This window comes from Bos indicus x Bos taurus, chromosome X (genome assembly GCF_003369695.1).
Source record: "Bos indicus x Bos taurus breed Angus x Brahman F1 hybrid chromosome X, Bos_hybrid_MaternalHap_v2.0, whole genome shotgun sequence".
NCBI lineage: Eukaryota > Metazoa > Chordata > Mammalia > Artiodactyla > Bovidae > Bos > Bos indicus x Bos taurus.
The window spans coordinates 7,047,878-7,064,242 of NC_040105.1; the positions used below are offsets into that span (position 1 = coordinate 7,047,878).

At 46.6% G+C, this 16,365-nt stretch overlaps 1 protein-coding gene across 1 annotated transcript; it reads right to left on the reverse strand.

Annotated features, from left to right (window-relative positions):
* Positions 1-681: 681 nt before the first annotated feature.
* Positions 682-10,764, reverse strand: LOC113887319 (histone-lysine N-methyltransferase PRDM9-like). Its single transcript, XM_027534406.1, has 10 exons — positions 10,696-10,764; positions 10,168-10,291; positions 9,753-9,860; positions 8,738-8,787; positions 6,845-7,001; positions 5,915-6,016; positions 5,427-5,698; positions 4,939-5,006; positions 3,629-3,822; positions 682-1,944 (listed from the first exon to the last, which is right to left on the reverse strand). Exons 1-10 carry the CDS (start codon positions 10,762-10,764, stop codon positions 731-733), a joined length of 2,358 nt encoding a protein of 785 aa, XP_027390207.1. The 3' UTR covers positions 682-730.
* Between the last annotated feature and the right edge of the window lie 5,601 nt (positions 10,765-16,365).

Genomic DNA, 16,365 nt, shown 5'->3' on the forward strand with positions numbered 1-16,365 from the left:
CACGTGGCCTTCACTTTTGAGGCTACAGAAGTCAGAGGAAGACAGAGGGCAACCAGGAGAGGCCAAAGTAGAGTCTAGGTCTATAAGGAGGAGAGGCCACACCTCGCAGGAAGCCAGAGTTTTCTCTTCCGTGATGAGTCTGTCTCAAATCCTAGATTCCTCTCCCTGGACCCTGGAAGTGACTGTCCAGTGACCTAACTGAGTTGGCTCCAGAATAATGCCTTCCCAGGGGTTCACTGTCACTGGACCCCACTGCTGTCGGTAATAAGGGGGGAGTGAGTACGTAGTCTGGGCTTCAGATTTGTTTGGAGACAAAATTTATTAGAAGAAGTACAGAAAACCGTGAAGGCAATTGGCATGAATATCTACAGAACACTTAAGAAACCATCTGCTGTTTATCTACCTCCTCTCCTGTCATGAAAGTGGAAGGTCTGTTTAATCAATTAATTCTGTGTTCATCACACTGCTTCTGTAAAATATTTGCTTATGTGTTTATTTACATGGCTGCACTGTGTCTTAGTTGCTGCATGTGGGAGGTAGTTCCCAAATCAGGTATTCAACATGGCTCTACGCATTGGAGTAGTAGCCACTGGACCATCTGGGAAGTCTCTCCTCATACTCTTGGCGACAGTAACGGATCATAAACCTGCTCTGAGGCCCCCTTAGAGCTGAGGCATGGGGTGGCTGCAGTAATCCTCCTGTGGCTAGGATGTGGTTTATTGGTCATGACTCACTCACACTCCATGCAAACATAGGGCTTCTCCCCTGTGTGTGTCCTTTGGTGTCTGACAAGATTGGACTTCTCCCTGAAGCTTTGCTCACACTCCCTGCAAACATAGGGCTTCTCCCCTGTGTGTGTCCTTTGGTGTCTGATGAGATTGGATATCACACTGAAGCTTCGCCCACACTCCCTGCAAACATAGGGCTTCTCCCCTGTGTGTGTCCTCTGGTGTGTGATGAGAACTGACTTCAAACTGAAGCTTTGCCCACAATCACCACAAACATAGGGCTTCTCCCCTGTGTGTGTCCTCTTATGTGTGGTGAGACGTGACTTCTCACTGAAGCTTCGCCCACACTCCCCGCAAACATAGGGCTTCTCCCCTGTGTGTGTCCTCTGGTGTGTGATGAGATTTTTCTTAAAACTGAAGCTTTGCCCACACTCCCCACAAGCATAGGGCTTCTCCCCTGTGTGTGTCCTCTTATGTTTGGTGAGATTTGACTTCTCACTGAAGCTTCGCCCACACTCCCCACAAACATAGGGCTTCTCCCCTGTGTGTGTCCTCTGGTGTATGATGAGATTTTTCTTAAAACTAAAGCTTCGCCCACACTCCCCACAAGCATAGGGCTTCTCCTCTGAGTGTGTCCTCTTATGTTTGGTGAGATCTGACTTCCAATTGAAGCTTTTCCCACACTCCGTGCAAACATAGGGCTTCTCCCCTGTGTGTATCTTCTCATGTGTGATTAGACTTGACTTATCCTTGGAGTCTTGCTCATGCTCTCCGTACTTGACTCTTACAATCCCTGAGACCCCTGCCTCCATGAATAATTTGCCTGTGTCCTCTGGATTCAGTTTCTGGCTTGTGCTGGGCTCTTCGGTCATTCTCTCATGCACCTCAGAACCCTCCATTTGTCCTTTGGGTGGGTAGGAAGAGGCCGTTGAAATCCTCTTCAGCCTTATGCAAAGTTTGGGGCCTTTCAGCAAAGGATGGGGCCTTTCCTTGGGCTCTCGACCCTCTGGTTTGTCACTCAGGCTGTGTGGATCAGAATATCGCTGCTGCTGATTTTGACTGCCTGGACAGGGATCCTCTGGTTGGAGGTGGTCTCCTATAGATGGCCTCAGGAGGATCTGAGAAGGGTGATTGCGTTGGACATGTTGGCTGAGGAATTTCTGACTGGAGAAGGACAGACAGCAGGAGGCACATGGGTAGATCTTGGGCTTTGGTTCTGCTGAAAGAAGAAGCTTTTAGTCAGGTAGCTGGTGTGCCATGGTAAAGCCTGCCCCAGTAACCATCTTAGTGTTGACGGTGCACGATTTGTCTCCCATCAAGTGGGTCTTTACAGTCCACTTATCCATTCCATTCTTATTCTCTACATCTACAGAAATCCAGGAAGCTTGCATCAAGGGCCTTTTCTACATACCACCCAGCCTAGGGACCTTTCAGTAGCATCAGAGGCAGCGTCTCTCCTGATAGAGGTGGATCTGCAGGGACCTTTCCCTGAGTGTAAGTATCTGAAAAGTCGTGTCACAGTGGCCACAGGTATTTTACCCTACTGAGAGATAAGACTCTTGATGACTTAGGTGGAATCTTCCTGAATGGCTCCCTGTGAGGGGAAAGGGTCTATTAAGTTAGGGGCACCTGGCCTGGAGCTCTCTGCATATGGGAGGCAGCACAGGGGGTGGTTAGAGCAGGTGTGAGTAAAGCTGAATTTGAGGCTTCTTGTTCAAAGAGCAGCCTTTCAAAGAAACCACTCTGCAGGAAGTGGGTTTGAGACTGGACGAGACCAAGAGGCCCAGGTCCTACTGACTACAGGTCTCTGGCTCCTGCTGCCCTGGTTGGTTCATAAATTGCTCCTCTCTGTTTTCTATACATCATACAATAAAGACATGTCCTTTCTCAAGCCTCATCAATACTCATACCTCTTATTTCACACAGTCTTAGTCCATTTAACATGCACTAGGAAGTCCTGCTTAAAAATACATCTCCAGCCAGACTCTTCACACCCTCACTCCCAAGCATCTTTACCCAGGCCACTCTCCCCTCATGTCTGGCAATGAACTGACCTCTGAGGGGACTCCCCACTGTTGTCTCTTCCCAAAAATGAACCGAAGCATCATCTTAGCACAGAGAACGTGCCGCTTGGAGCTGGTAGCCACATGGTTGCTCTGTGTCACCCAGGAAGACCCCTAAGGCCTGCACATGGACATGGGCACTGAGGCTTCTGTGTTCCATCCAGCCTCCTTCCTCTCCCTCTGTGCTTCCTCCTGCGACCACTGACATGGCCTCTCTTCCCGGCCCTGAGGCTGCAGCACTGGCTGCTCCCCTGCCTGGAATCCTGGAATCCACAGGTGTTATCTCTGCAGAGACCCTGCCCCACCATCCTCCGCCACACCCCACTCTGTGCATGCTGATCCGAGGCACTTTACTGCACTGGTTTTCCTCAGAGCACCAGCCCCTGTCTGGTATGAAGCCCACGCTGCCCCAAGGCAGTGGTTCTGTCTGTTTCAGTGTGTGTAGCCCTGTCTGGCACAAAGTATGAATTCACATGACAACAAACTGAAACAGTAACTGAATGCAAATCACTGTATGCATGTCACTTAGAAATGTGGAGGAAATGAGGAAGAAACTGGTAAAGGTGAGAGAGCTGGTAGGTGCTAAAAAACTTGCTTTTTGCTTCTAAGCCTTTCAGAAGAAGGTGATGTTACATATTTTTTGCATGAAATATTGAAAATTAGAACTAATATTTTTAATATAAATATTTTTCCTAACAGTCTTATGAAATGAATCAAATTCTGAGGCATTTTAATTGCAACTTGACTGACTTTAGACTGGATTGGACTGTGCTTCAGAATAGGACCAGGGAAGCTCCCCAGGATGGGGTGGAGTGCTGGAAGAGGGCTGGCGCTCACCTCTCTGGGCCGAGAGCTTGCTCTTCCCCCTTTTGTCCTGCTTGATGCCGAGTTCCTCGCCATACTCGTCCCCATACCAGACCAGCAGCTCACAGCCCGGCCTGACCACCCGGCAGGTTCGGTAGAAGATCTGCCCGTGATACTGCAAGGCCACCAGGTTCTGCTCCTCATCATCCCGGGCACAGTTCACATACCTGGGGTCAAGGCCGGGAAAGGGAAAGAAACCACAGGTGAGGAGACCCTTCCACTACTGGACACCAGAGCCTTCAGGCTCTGAGGCCGCCATGGTTCCCACTGCCCCCCATGGGGACCTTCTGTTCACACATTAGACCTGGCTGTGTGACTTCCTATTTCCAGATCCTGTTTCCGGTCCTCTTCCTGGCTGGAATGCTTTTCTCTCCTTACCTAATTAGCCATTGTCCAGAGCCCAGTTCCAGACTTGTCTCCACCTGGACTGTCCGTAAGCCTGGTGACCTCCAGCTCCTCTAAACTCTAAATTAAGTTCTCTTTTATTCCGCAGGACTTGGTACTCCTAGGCTAGCATGCACCCCTCAGCACTCACCCCAGCCTGCCTTCTCTCCAGAGGCTTTTCTCCAATCTCCCGACATGTATCCAGGGTCCTATTCACTTGCCCACCCTCTCCCATGGAAACATGGAGAGTGCTCTGACATAGCTTGAGACAGAGAACAGTAATAGTTTATTCACTTTCTGCCTGCCCTGATGAAAGTAGAGGCCCTCAGAGAGTGGCCATGCTCACGGCCATCCTGCTCCCCATTCCTTCTCAGGCCTCAGGGCCCACTTCTCACTGGAACCGAGCCTGGGGAGGTTGTTGCCCACACGGACTCAAGGTCTCCCATGTTAGGTTATCCTGGTGCTGTGCAGTTATTCAAAAATAGAAAAAGCAAGGTTACTATTCCTAAAATCAATTGGTTAATGTCTGTCTTCAGTATGTTCTCCAAAAGGACATGGGTTGTGTGATCTGCTTCAGTAATGAAGTTCACTGTCTAAACTGGGACATAGAGTGTTTGGTAAGTGTCAGTTAAGTGAGGTAAAGTGTCCCTGGTGAATCTAGACTCCTCAAGTTGTTTTCAAGTACCTCAGTTTTGTTGAGCATATAGACTTATATTTTGAGGGCACATGTTATATTTTTCTTTCTTTCTTTTTAATGTCTTTTGAAATGAAAGAGCATGATATGGAGGGAAAAGAGGAAAGAAGATGTGAAAGCTACCGAGGGAGATGGGCTGAGAAGGAAAGGGGTGTGGGCTTGAGGGAGGAGCGACATCTACAAACTGCAGGCTCACTGCACCCACCTCATCCAGTTGGCCAAAGACGTGTCTTTTCCATCCACATACTCGTAGCTGTTTCTCCCTTTGGTGACCTGAGTGTCAGAAAAGAGATACAGGCTTTCTTCTCTCTTTTATTTTATTTTTTTTGGTAGTAAGTAATAGGAGAACTTTCCCCCTGCTGGCATTGGTGCTCTTCAGCCTGCATGGATTCAACTGCCAGTCGGACCACACAGTAAGCTCATCATTTCAAGTCTGAGTCTACTGGCACATTGAAGGCAAGGGCTCCACAAGTGAAGGGTCACTTCTGTATGCCTGTACCACTGTCTCCCACCTTCCTCTGACCTTTGGATAGAAGTCCTGTGTTCATGCCCAGTGCACACAGTACACAGGGCTGACCGTGTCATTGCCGACATGTCATCACCATCCGTGTCCTTGCATGTAGACATGAAGTACGCCCCCACAACACACAAACGATTAGAGCCAGAGGACAGGGAAAGAGGGCTATTTCTCACCAGCCAGCAGTATCCACTGTGGGAGTCCTCTTCATTGTATATGATCTGACCTTCGTAGGGGCCAAAATGCAGGCCCAGTGGCAGATCGGATGCCTCATTCCACACTCCAAGCCCAGCCTCAGGGATGCCCGATGGCCTGATACTTAACCCAGGGGGCAGAGTGAGGGCTGAGCGGTTGGCATGCCCCTTTTCCACTGCAGAGTCCTTTACAAAGGTTGGGGGCCCGTGGGCAGCACAGCTGTCGATGAAGAAGTTCTGACACTCCTCACAATCTGGAGGTGAGAGCAACAGGGATGAGGGGAGGTATAGGGATGTTGCTGGTCGCAAAGACCTTCAGAAAGAGCTGGGGCACTCGCGGCCTTTGGCCTTGATCTTGTACCCCAAGTCATAGAGGAAGGGGATGATTGGGGGACCAAATGGTGAGGTGAGGTTATTGTACCAAGGTCTCATAACCCCTTCTCCATGAGTGGGCCAGCAGGGTCACTCACACAGGTAGTCGTCATCCTGGGGCTCGCTGACCTCTTGGTACACATGGCCCTTTCTTTCTCGTACACTGTACCTCTTCACTTTGGTCTCCTTTCTTCTGAGTTCTAACATGGAGAACAGAAGCTAAGCAAGGCTGGTGGGGTCTGGAGAATTAGTCCCTGTTTTATCAGAAAGGGTGAGATCTCCTACTTGTCCATCTATACAGTTTGTTAAAACTTTTTCACATTTATTTTTCAAACTTTTACTTGTGTATTTTTATGTTTTAATGATACATTATCTATTGGCCATGCTGCATGGTTTGTGGGATCTTAGTTCCCTGACCAGGAATGGAACCCACACCTCCTGCAGGGGAAGTGTGGAGTCATAACCACTTAACCACCGGGAAGTCCCTTCTCTATACTTTGTTTCTTCTCCCTTTAACTACTGGTTCAGGACACTGAGGCTCCACACTGACCACAGATGCCCAGTTCAGTGTTAGCTTCCTGCACTTCCCGTTAGTAGGTTTAACTTCCCAACCTTCTTACTTAGGAAATAGTTCACTGACACATCTACTCAGAAAATATATGTTAAGGGCATGACACGTAAAGCATTGAGCAGAGGTCTGTGTATAAATACTAACAAAGTGAGGTCTCTATCATCACAGCTGGATTTATTGAATTACTTGTAGGTGTCAGCACTTTTGCATTTCATGCAATGCTTCCAAACACCGTATGAGTTATGTGTCTGTATCTTCACTTTACAGATGAGCAATCAGGACCTCAGAAAATGTATAAGATTTTCCCAAGGCCCCAGTGCTAACTTTATGCCTCAGATCAGTCCAGCTTAAACCCACGCCTACCCAAAGTCCACACCCCACACCTAGGCCATACTTATTAGCTTTTCTACAGGGATTAGAGGAACTAATTAGAGGAACTCCCCAAACTTTATCTTACCGACTTTGTGTCTGGGGTGCTTTCCAGGGGTCCTCGCTTCTCTGGGAGGGGGCACTGGTTTCTGAGCCTGTTTGGAGCCACTTTTCTTCAGCAATTTTGCTGCTCCCGGCAATTTCTTCAAACTGGATACCTTATTTAGTGGTCCTCTGGACAATCTCTTCCATGTGAGTAAAAGACAACATGTATTTCTTTAGTTCTTTAGGACTATATGAAGTATTTTTACATGCATGACTTTAGTTAATACTTTGACAATTCTTGGAAATACCTGGTGGAGGGGGGCTCTGAACACTAGAGTGTAAAAAAAGGACCTGAGTGGGTAGTGAATCAAAATTAGAATTCATATCTTAAGATTCTTTCCCTTCAACTTTCTGCATAAAAGTGAGAGCAACGCAGGGAGAATAGCTTGAGGTCAGGGAAAGAAGAGGGTAAGGGCTCATAGAGAAATCCGTGAGGTTTTCTACTAATTAGGGGACCTTTGATGGACGAGGAAGTATGGAAAATTACAGAGGGGACAAAACACATCTGGAAAATAAGGTGACAAAGTAGTGAGATTGAGAAAAGAAAAGATGATCTGCAGAAACACATTCAGACAATAAAGAAAATGAGCTGGAAGTTGCAGGTTGCCATGTCCTAGAGACAATGTTTGGAATTAAAGTAGCTGGCCTCATCAATTCTCCTTGAAGAAGGCTGTACGACTAGTGGGTTCTCCTCAGTTTCCTGATCTATAAATTGGTATACATGCTGATTCTTAATGTGATAGTGGACATGAAGTTTGATAACATTCAACAAATCGTTGTGTGAGCTCTTTAATACAGAATGAATGTGAGCATACATCCCTGCCATCAATATATCCCCTTGACTGCTTCTATATTTGAAGTCTAGCTCACAAATACTATCCTCAGTATTCCTTGACCTTCTTATTCCTAGATGAATGTTTAAATGTGGAGTCACTCATTCACAAAACATTCAGAGGGCCCTTAGGGGCTTTGAGCTGGGCCTGGACATCTGAGAATTAACGGTATGGGCTACGCTCTCAAAGCTCACGAAACAGGGGCAGGCTAAACAAATGATTCCAAACAGGAGAGTTGTCTAATCAGAGCTCAGAGGAAGGACTTGTTACTTCCTCCTACAAGAATGAGCATTTGAAATCATGTCCAGATGATGAGTTTCTACTCAAAAGCTGGTAACCTATGTGAAGTCCTTCAGTTATTTTCTTATTTGTTGTTTCTGAGTCATAAACCTGAAGCTTGTCAGAGCTGCAAGTTACTTCCTCTTATTGGCGTAGGAGTCTCTGAGGTAGGGATCATGTCACCTTCTTCATCCTGGACCGTCCACTCTACAAACTGTCCAACATGTCCTTAAGCTTCCCTTAGTCAGATATCCCTCACTAGCACAGCACAAAAGAACTGAGGTTGAAAACATCTCTCAGATGAATGATATAAAGATGTAAGAAGAAACTTTATAGAACTATGGAAGTTCTAACCACTTTGTAAGGGGTTTAGGGAAGGTGCTTTGCATTAGATTGTACCACCAGTGATACTGTGTTCCCACGAATATAATCAAACACTTTTTTTACCTCAGTTTCTTGATCTATAATGGTGATAGCTATATACCTACTTATAGGTACTGTAGGATTGTTTTAAGGTTTAAGTAAGTTTATTCACATAAAATGCTTAAAGTCTGAAATATTGTGAAAACAATGTAACAATAGAACAGCCTACTATACTTGCTGTTCTTACTAACTATAAAGATGGTAATGATATCAGACATTGTGCTAAAGATTCAGGACAGGAAGGCAGCAGTCTCCAGGATCTCTGTGTTTCCTCCTATTCTCACCTGTGACTGGATCTGTGAGGAGGATTCTTTTGTCAACAGGATTTGGGAGACACTCACCTTCTGGTGTTTACTGCGCTCCCCTCTGAAGGCCATCCCAGAAGGTTTACCTAAAAAATGATGAGAATCAGAGTTTTGGTTGGTAAATGTTTCCAAACTCTGGGCATTCTAATTAAGGACACAAAATTCTGAGCCAGAGAGTGACAAGGACAAGGATTACCAAAGGAGGAATGGAAAGTGATTTCTGTATCATCAACTCCTATGCTTCCACTGGGAGCATAACATAATTTTATTAAAATTTAAAAAATATGAAACTTCATCTGATGCCTGTAAAGTATCTAATAAATTTACTAGACTTTCATGACAAAAATACTTAAGAAAGTAAAAATAGAAGGAAGTGACTGCAATAAAGTAAAGGTCATATATGAAAAGTCTATCTCTAACATCATAGTCATCAATGAAAAGCTGAAAACTTCTAAGATCAAGAGAAAAAGGCAAGGATGCCCATTCTCAATACTTCTATTAAATATAATATTAGAAGTCCTAGCCAGGGCATTAGATTAGAAAAGGAAACAAAAGGCTTCCAGTTGGAAAGAAAGAAGTAAAATTATGTCTGTTCACAGAGGACATGATTTTACGTGCAGAAAATTTTTAAATTACACACACACAAAACCTGCACAGAAAGTTGCATGGTACAAAATCAACATTCAAATATCTTCCCATGCATGAACAACAGCCATTCCAAAAAGGAAAATAAGAAAACAATCCTATTTGTGTTTTATTTTTTTAACCTATAGTCAAGAGCTAAGTGAATTTATAGTCTAGGGTATGTTTAATTGCCTTTCATTAAGGATGTTTAGCAAAATTAATTCTTTTTACAAAGAATGATAAATTTTAAACAGAAAACACTGGAAAACCTATACCTTCACCTTCATTCAGGCTCATGTCAATACTCAGCCACAACCACTTTAGAATGCTGAAAATTATGTTTTCTTTGCTAATGGCTGAGACGCAGTTGAGACCTAAGCCCCGGCTGGTTTCTTGAAGACACCTCTAAATCCTTCTGGCCCCTCACCTTGTTGCCTTGGTGTCCATTCTTCATCAGAATCCTCAGTGTCATCTACCTGGGGTTTGAGGACCTGCCTGCGGTGATGCATGAAACCTGGTTGAGTGGCTCTGAAACCTGGAAAGAAGCAAAATATATATTCTAAGAAGGAGGCACAAAGCACAGAAGCAATGGAAAGTGTCACAAAGTCAGGGAAATCAGTAGGATGGGCTGGAAGAATGTAGAACAAGGCAAGCTGTGAGCTCTGCACTGCCAGGGTCAACCCCACTTTGGTACAAAACAATAAAAATTCCCTCCAGGTTAGTCTCCACACAAAAGGGACTGTGAGCAGAAGAAGCCACCTAAGAGAGGGCCAAGTAAACACTAAGGGTGAAGACCTGTTTCATGTTTCCCAGGCTCACAGGCACCCAGCACTTCGTGTTACCTATAGCAATCAGCGCTTCGTAGTTCCTTTTCACATTCCTATATCGGATTTTTTCCCATTCTCCCATCTCTGCCCATTCTTCCTTGGTGAAGTATATGGAAATGTCTTTGAAAGCATCTTTGGCCTAAGGAAAACAGTAGATTCCATCAGTGACTTACTAATATATGTCAGACCTTAGAGCTGACTTCTCCTCCACCTTTTGTGCAGAGAGTAGCCTGAAGCTACTGGATGGTCTCTGTGAGACAGGGATGAAGACTTTCCTTCCTGCCTGTGTCCTGCTTAACTGAACAAACACTGAGCATTTTCCTAACTCTCCCTGGACACAGAGCAGTTGATGATGCTAGTGTCCTGTTTTGTCCCACTCCTCCCCACCATCTCAGACAGGACCAGGCATTTCCATCCTGTGTACATTCACAGAGAAGTTCACTCAGCTGCCCAGGCAAGCAGTTTGTGGTCCTTCAGGGACCAGCGCCATGTCCTTCCTATAGAGCTGGCTTAGAGCCCAGCTTTGCCACCTCCGCCTCTCACCTTGGGCTTCCACTCTGTTCTCCCAGCATCTCCCTCAGTGCTGTTCTCTGGAGACCTGTTTGGGCTCATGGCCATGGGACTGCCTCAATGTCAAGGTGCCTGTGGAAGAAGAAGATGCTGAGATAGCCCAGACCACTGTCCAGAGCCTGGTCTGTCTTCCTTGGGTGGAGTGTCCAGGGCAGGAAGGTGTGGGGAAAGTCGGAGTGAGGGTGTTGGTGAGAGGGACGGATCCTGACCAGCTATGACAGGCCAGCCTAATGTGAACTAGATTTGGTTTCTATGGTTCCCCTACAATTCCGCCCCTCTGAGGAAAGGCACTGGGAGGGACGTGTCTGTGGGTGACAGAGGGAGTCCTGAGGAGACCTAGGAGCCCATAACTGCTGGACTGGGGTCAGGCTGAAATCAGGGCTCTGTTCCAGTGCACGAGAGGGAATATTTCTCCAAGAAGTGTTTTGAGGATCTCTGCCTGGGAACTCGGAAAAATCTGGGCATAACATGGGTTCTACGTTTAAGAGACAAGTCACTCTGCTTGAGGACATCTGCGACACGGGGGCTGAAGGAACTGGGATCCTCAGACAGAGGAGACTGGGGATGTTTTGGCTGATGTAGAATGTGCAGGGTGAGAGAACTTGTGATCTTTGAGGCTGAGGAAATTGGAGGTTTCTTATTAAGGGGCTTTAGGTCTCTGACAGGCAGGACAGTGGGAGTCTTGAGGACAAAGAGTTTTAAGGGCTCCCAGGCTGAGGTATTCAGGGTCTGCGAGGTTAAGGAAATTTGGTCTCTCTGTGGGTGCTATTTTGAGGGTGCCTCAGCCTGAGGGGTGGAGAAGGCAATGGCACCCCACTCCAGTACTCTTGCCTGGAAAATCCCATGGACAGAGGAGCCTGGTGGGCTGCAGTCCATGGGGTCGCTAAGAGTCAGACACAACTGAGCGACTTCACTTTGACTTTTCACTTTCATGCATTGGAAGAGGAAATGGCAACCCACTACAGTGTTCTTGCCTAGAGAGTCCTAGGGACGGGGGAGCCTGGTGGGCTGCCGTCTCTGGGGTCACACACAGTCGGACACGACTGAGGTGACGCGGCAGCAGCCTGAGGGGAACTGGGATTACTCTAGGTATTTGAGGGTCACAGCACCAGGGGATTTGGGGTTTCTGGGGGTAAAGGGACTTGTAGTCCCTGAAGCTGACGAGATGTGAGCTCCCTTCAAGTTAGGACCCAGGTTCTTCAAAGCTGACGGGATTTGGGGCCTCTCACCCTGGAATTTGAAGCCGTCAGGGTAAGGGTTTGTGAGGGTTGTGCAGGGTATGTTCCGGTAAGTCTCCCAGCTGTTCTGCGGCGCTGCCAACACCAGTCCTAGGCTCGTTCAGAGCTCGATGGCATGGAGTCCTCCCTCGTTGAGGCGAAGTGAAGGGCGAGCAGCCGGTCTGTACCATGTCAGGCACAAGCGACCAATCGGCGTTGTGATGGAGGCAGCCCTGCCAATAGGCGCTGGAAGGGTGTGGAGAGAGGAGGAGGCCCCACCCAACCGCTCAGGGATTGGCTGCTCAGGGGGCATTTCTGTCAAGAAGCCGCCAGTGCGCAGGCGCATTTTGGCCATTTTCTTTGCTTGTTTTCAGGCATTGCCTCTTAGGCCTGTATCCTCAAGTGGGCGGGATGTCCTCAGGCGGGATGTTTCCTTCCAGTGCCCTCAACTAGAATCACAGCTCCACCAGATGGCAGTCGTGCTCCCGGACTTTCTCCTAGGCCCACCTGTGCCCTACCTTGTCAAATCCAGTTTTGAAAAGATCTCCTATGGGGTGAGTACCACATTATTCAGGGGGAAACGGTGTAATTAACTAAATTCTGATGAGACACAAGATAAACAACGTATGGTCAAAGATTTAAATGCAACACATGGAATAGGTATGTTAGAAAAAACTTGGAGGATTTTTAACCTCAAAGTAGAAGTGGCACTGATGAGTAATCTGTGTATTTAATGTAGGTATCAAAAGCGTTCAGAAATGAGATATAAATAAAACCTCAAAGTCTTGCAAGTGTTTTCTGTACAACGAGGCATCGAACTGGAGGACAGTGGATCCACAGAGCTGAGTTTGCTTGACACCTACTAGCTTCACAAGATAAAATAGGGACACTGTTTCTGGCCGTTAGGTAGATTTGCTCACAGAAAAATAAGGTGATTTCCATGTATTGGAAGCCAGACGACTGACTGTAGAATTAGTATCTAGTGGTGGTTGGGACTCTGGATGGAGAAATGTTACCAGAAAAGTGAGTTTACATCTTGGTGGGTGTTGAGCCAGAAGATACAACCCAGCCAAAGCTCATGGGAAGGAAAAGTGTATTACTTGCAGAACTATGGAGAACACCATGCAGCTTTCCAGAGCAGTGTCTCTCTAAACCACAAAGGTGGGGAAGCTTTAATCTATGGGAACAGGCATGTTCAAGCTTCCATGGTAGCTCAGATGGTAAGCAATCTGCCCACAGCAGAAGATCTGGGTTCAATCCCTAGGTGGGGAAGATGCCCAGAGGAAGGCATGGCAATGCACTCCAGTATTCTTGCCTGGAGAATCCCATAGACAGAGGAGCCTGGTGGTCCATGAGGTTGCAAAGAGTCAGACATGAGTGAGTGACTAACACTGTAAATTTACAGACATGTTCATTAAGGGTCTTGGGCTGTGGCAGACTTCAAGCTTCAGCTTATTGAAGTCTTAAGGGTCAGAACCAGCCTCCATCAGCATCCTTTACATTTCAGCTGGTCTGGTACAGATATAGATATCTATTCTTCTTCATATTCTTTCCCCTTATCAGTTCAGTTCAGTCGCTCAGTTGTGTGTGACTCTTTGTGATGCCATGTACCACAGTATGGCAGGCTTCCCTGTCCATTAATAACTGCTAGAGTTTGCTCAACTCATGTCCATCGAGTCGGTGATGCCATCCAACCATCTCATCCTCTGTCATCCCTTCTCCTCCCACCTTCAATCTTTCCCAGCATCAGGATCTTTTCCAATGAGTCAGTTCTTCGCATCAGGTGGCCAAAGTATTGGAGCTTCAGCTTCAGCATCAGTTCTTCCAATGAATCTTCAGGACTGATTTCCTTTAGAATGGACTGGTTGGATCTCCTTGCTCTCCAAGGGACTCTCAAGAGTCTTCTCCAAGACCACAGTTCAAAGGTATCAATTCTTCGGCACTCGGCTTTCTTTATAGTCCAACTCTCACATCCATACATGACTACTGGGAAAACCCATAGCTTTGACTAGACGGACCTTTGTTGACAAAGTAATGATTCTGCTTTTTAATATGCTATCTAGGTTGGTCAGAGCTTTTCTTCCAAGGAGCAAGCATCTTTGAATTTCATGGCTACAATCACCATCTGCAGTGATTTTGGAGCCCAAGAAAATAAAATCTGTTAGTTTCCATTGTTTCCCCATCTATTTCCCATGAAGTGATGGGACCAGATGCCATGATCTTCGTTTTCTGCATGTTGATCTTTAAGCCAACTTTTTCACTCTCCACGTTCACTTTCATCAAGAGGCTTTTTAGTTCCTCTTCACTTTGTGCCATAAGGGTGGTGTCATCTGCATATCTCAGGTTATTGATATATCTATAGAGGAAGTCAAACCATAAAAATAAAACCTGTTTTTCTTCCATCACTTCTATCAGAGTCTTTTCCCTTGCTGGGTGTCACAGTCCACCTCATCTCTCTTGGATGCCCTCCAAAACTGTGCTGATCTCTGGACTTGATTTGGGGGCAGCTCAGATTCTAATCTGGTCCGATTCCTATGTGTTCTTGCCTCCAATGTTCACAGCTATCAGAACTAGTGCATTTTCTTTTTTGGGAGCTTTCAATGTCCTTTTATATATTCCATAGACACAGAGTCTGCCTAGTTGATGGTATAGACTTAATCTGCAGCTTTTACAGGGTCTTCTTCCTTAGCAACACTGCCCCTGGGTTTCAATTGTGGTTTTAGTTGCAGCTCTGCATGTGGATTATCCCCTGGGTTTTTTCTCCTGAGGCTACCCTGCAGGACTTGGATTTGCCCCTGTGAGGCCAGATGTGGAGGTGCAGTTGCTTGGGTCACAGGGGTTCTGGTAGCACAAGATACTCAGGGGAGTTGGCAGATAGGGCAGCAGGAAATACAGTGCTCTAGAAGGGTATGTCAACCAGTATTGGCCAATATGCACCAGTATTCTTGCCTGTAGAAGCCCCTTCCCTGACAGAGAAGCCAGGCAGGCCGCAGTCTACAGGGTTGCAAAGTGTCAGGCACTACTGAAGCAACCCTGCCCGCATAGACGCAAGACTTTTTTGCCTGTGGCAGCTCTGCCCTAGTGAGAGTTGAGCATGAAGGTGGTGCAGCTTCTTGGCTTGTGGGTACCCTGGAGGCGCCAACTGTTCAGCGACACGGACTGCCTCTGCCGCAGGAGTTATGACCCTATCACAGTCTTTTTTTCCAGCGTCTTGTAGCTGGTGCCTCAGGAGGACTCTTTGGCCAGACTTTCTCCATAGTTCTGCTCTTTCAGGCATTTAGAGGGCTCCCTTGCCTGGAGTCATTCTCTGTTATTAGGGCACCAGGCACATAGAGGGGCCACCTGGCTGGGGTCCTACTCTGTAGTCCTGTGAGTCAGGTGCTTGATGGCCAGCCTCTCTACTGTTTAGCTGCCAATGCTGACATGTAGGGAGAAAGAGGCTATGATGATGGCTGCACCCCCTAGACCGACTCAGCAGTATCGCCTTGCTTCCATTCTGCCTGGTAATCCTCCACAGGCATTTCCCACCCTGATCTCTTCCCTCACATCCCATTAATCTGTCTCTCCACAGTCAAAAGCAGCCCTCGCCCTGGGATTGTTCCACCTTCCCCAAACACCAGCTCCAAGCTGCTGTGCCTTCTAGGGGACCTGTGTCCCTGTGTCTGTGGTGTGTTTGGCTGTGGTGAGGACTGTCTGATTCTCATTCAATTTAAGCTGCCACAGATCAGCTGTTTCACTCTCAGCCTTAAATGTTTCTCCTCTGATCCAGACAGTTGCTCCCATGTCGGGATCGGACATCTACTTCAGTTCTCCCACCCACCGAGGGCAGGTCCAGTCCTACTAACACTCTGTTTCCCCACCTAGTTCCTTCATCCTACTGAGATTTGTGGTTTTATATATTCTTTTCCACTGATCAGGTACTCCTGTCCACACTCAGCTGGTGTTCTGCAAACACTTCTGTGTCTGAAGGTGTATTCCTGATGTGTGTGGAACAAGATGTATTCCACATCCACCTACCCCTCTGCCATCTTGTTCATCTCGACTTTTTGACTATCAGAAATAAGATTGCTATGAACATTCATGTACACGTCCTTTTTTTCCCATTCTTGTTGGTATAAATGTAGGAGTGGGATTGCTGGGTCATATGGTAACCCAATGTTTAACTTTTTAAGCAACTTTCAAAGTGTTTTCCACCAGGGCTGTCCCATTTTGTATTCCCAGAAGCAGTACATGAAAGTTCACTTTTTTTCACATCCTTATCACACTTGTTATCTGTTCTCTCATTAGAACCATCCTTTTGGTGTGGCCTGCATGCTTAATTGCCATCTGTATATCGTTTAGTGAATTTCATGTTCAAATTTTTTGTCCATTATTTGGCATTGTGCCTTTCATATATTTTGTCAGTTTCTTAAGTTTCTCATACTCC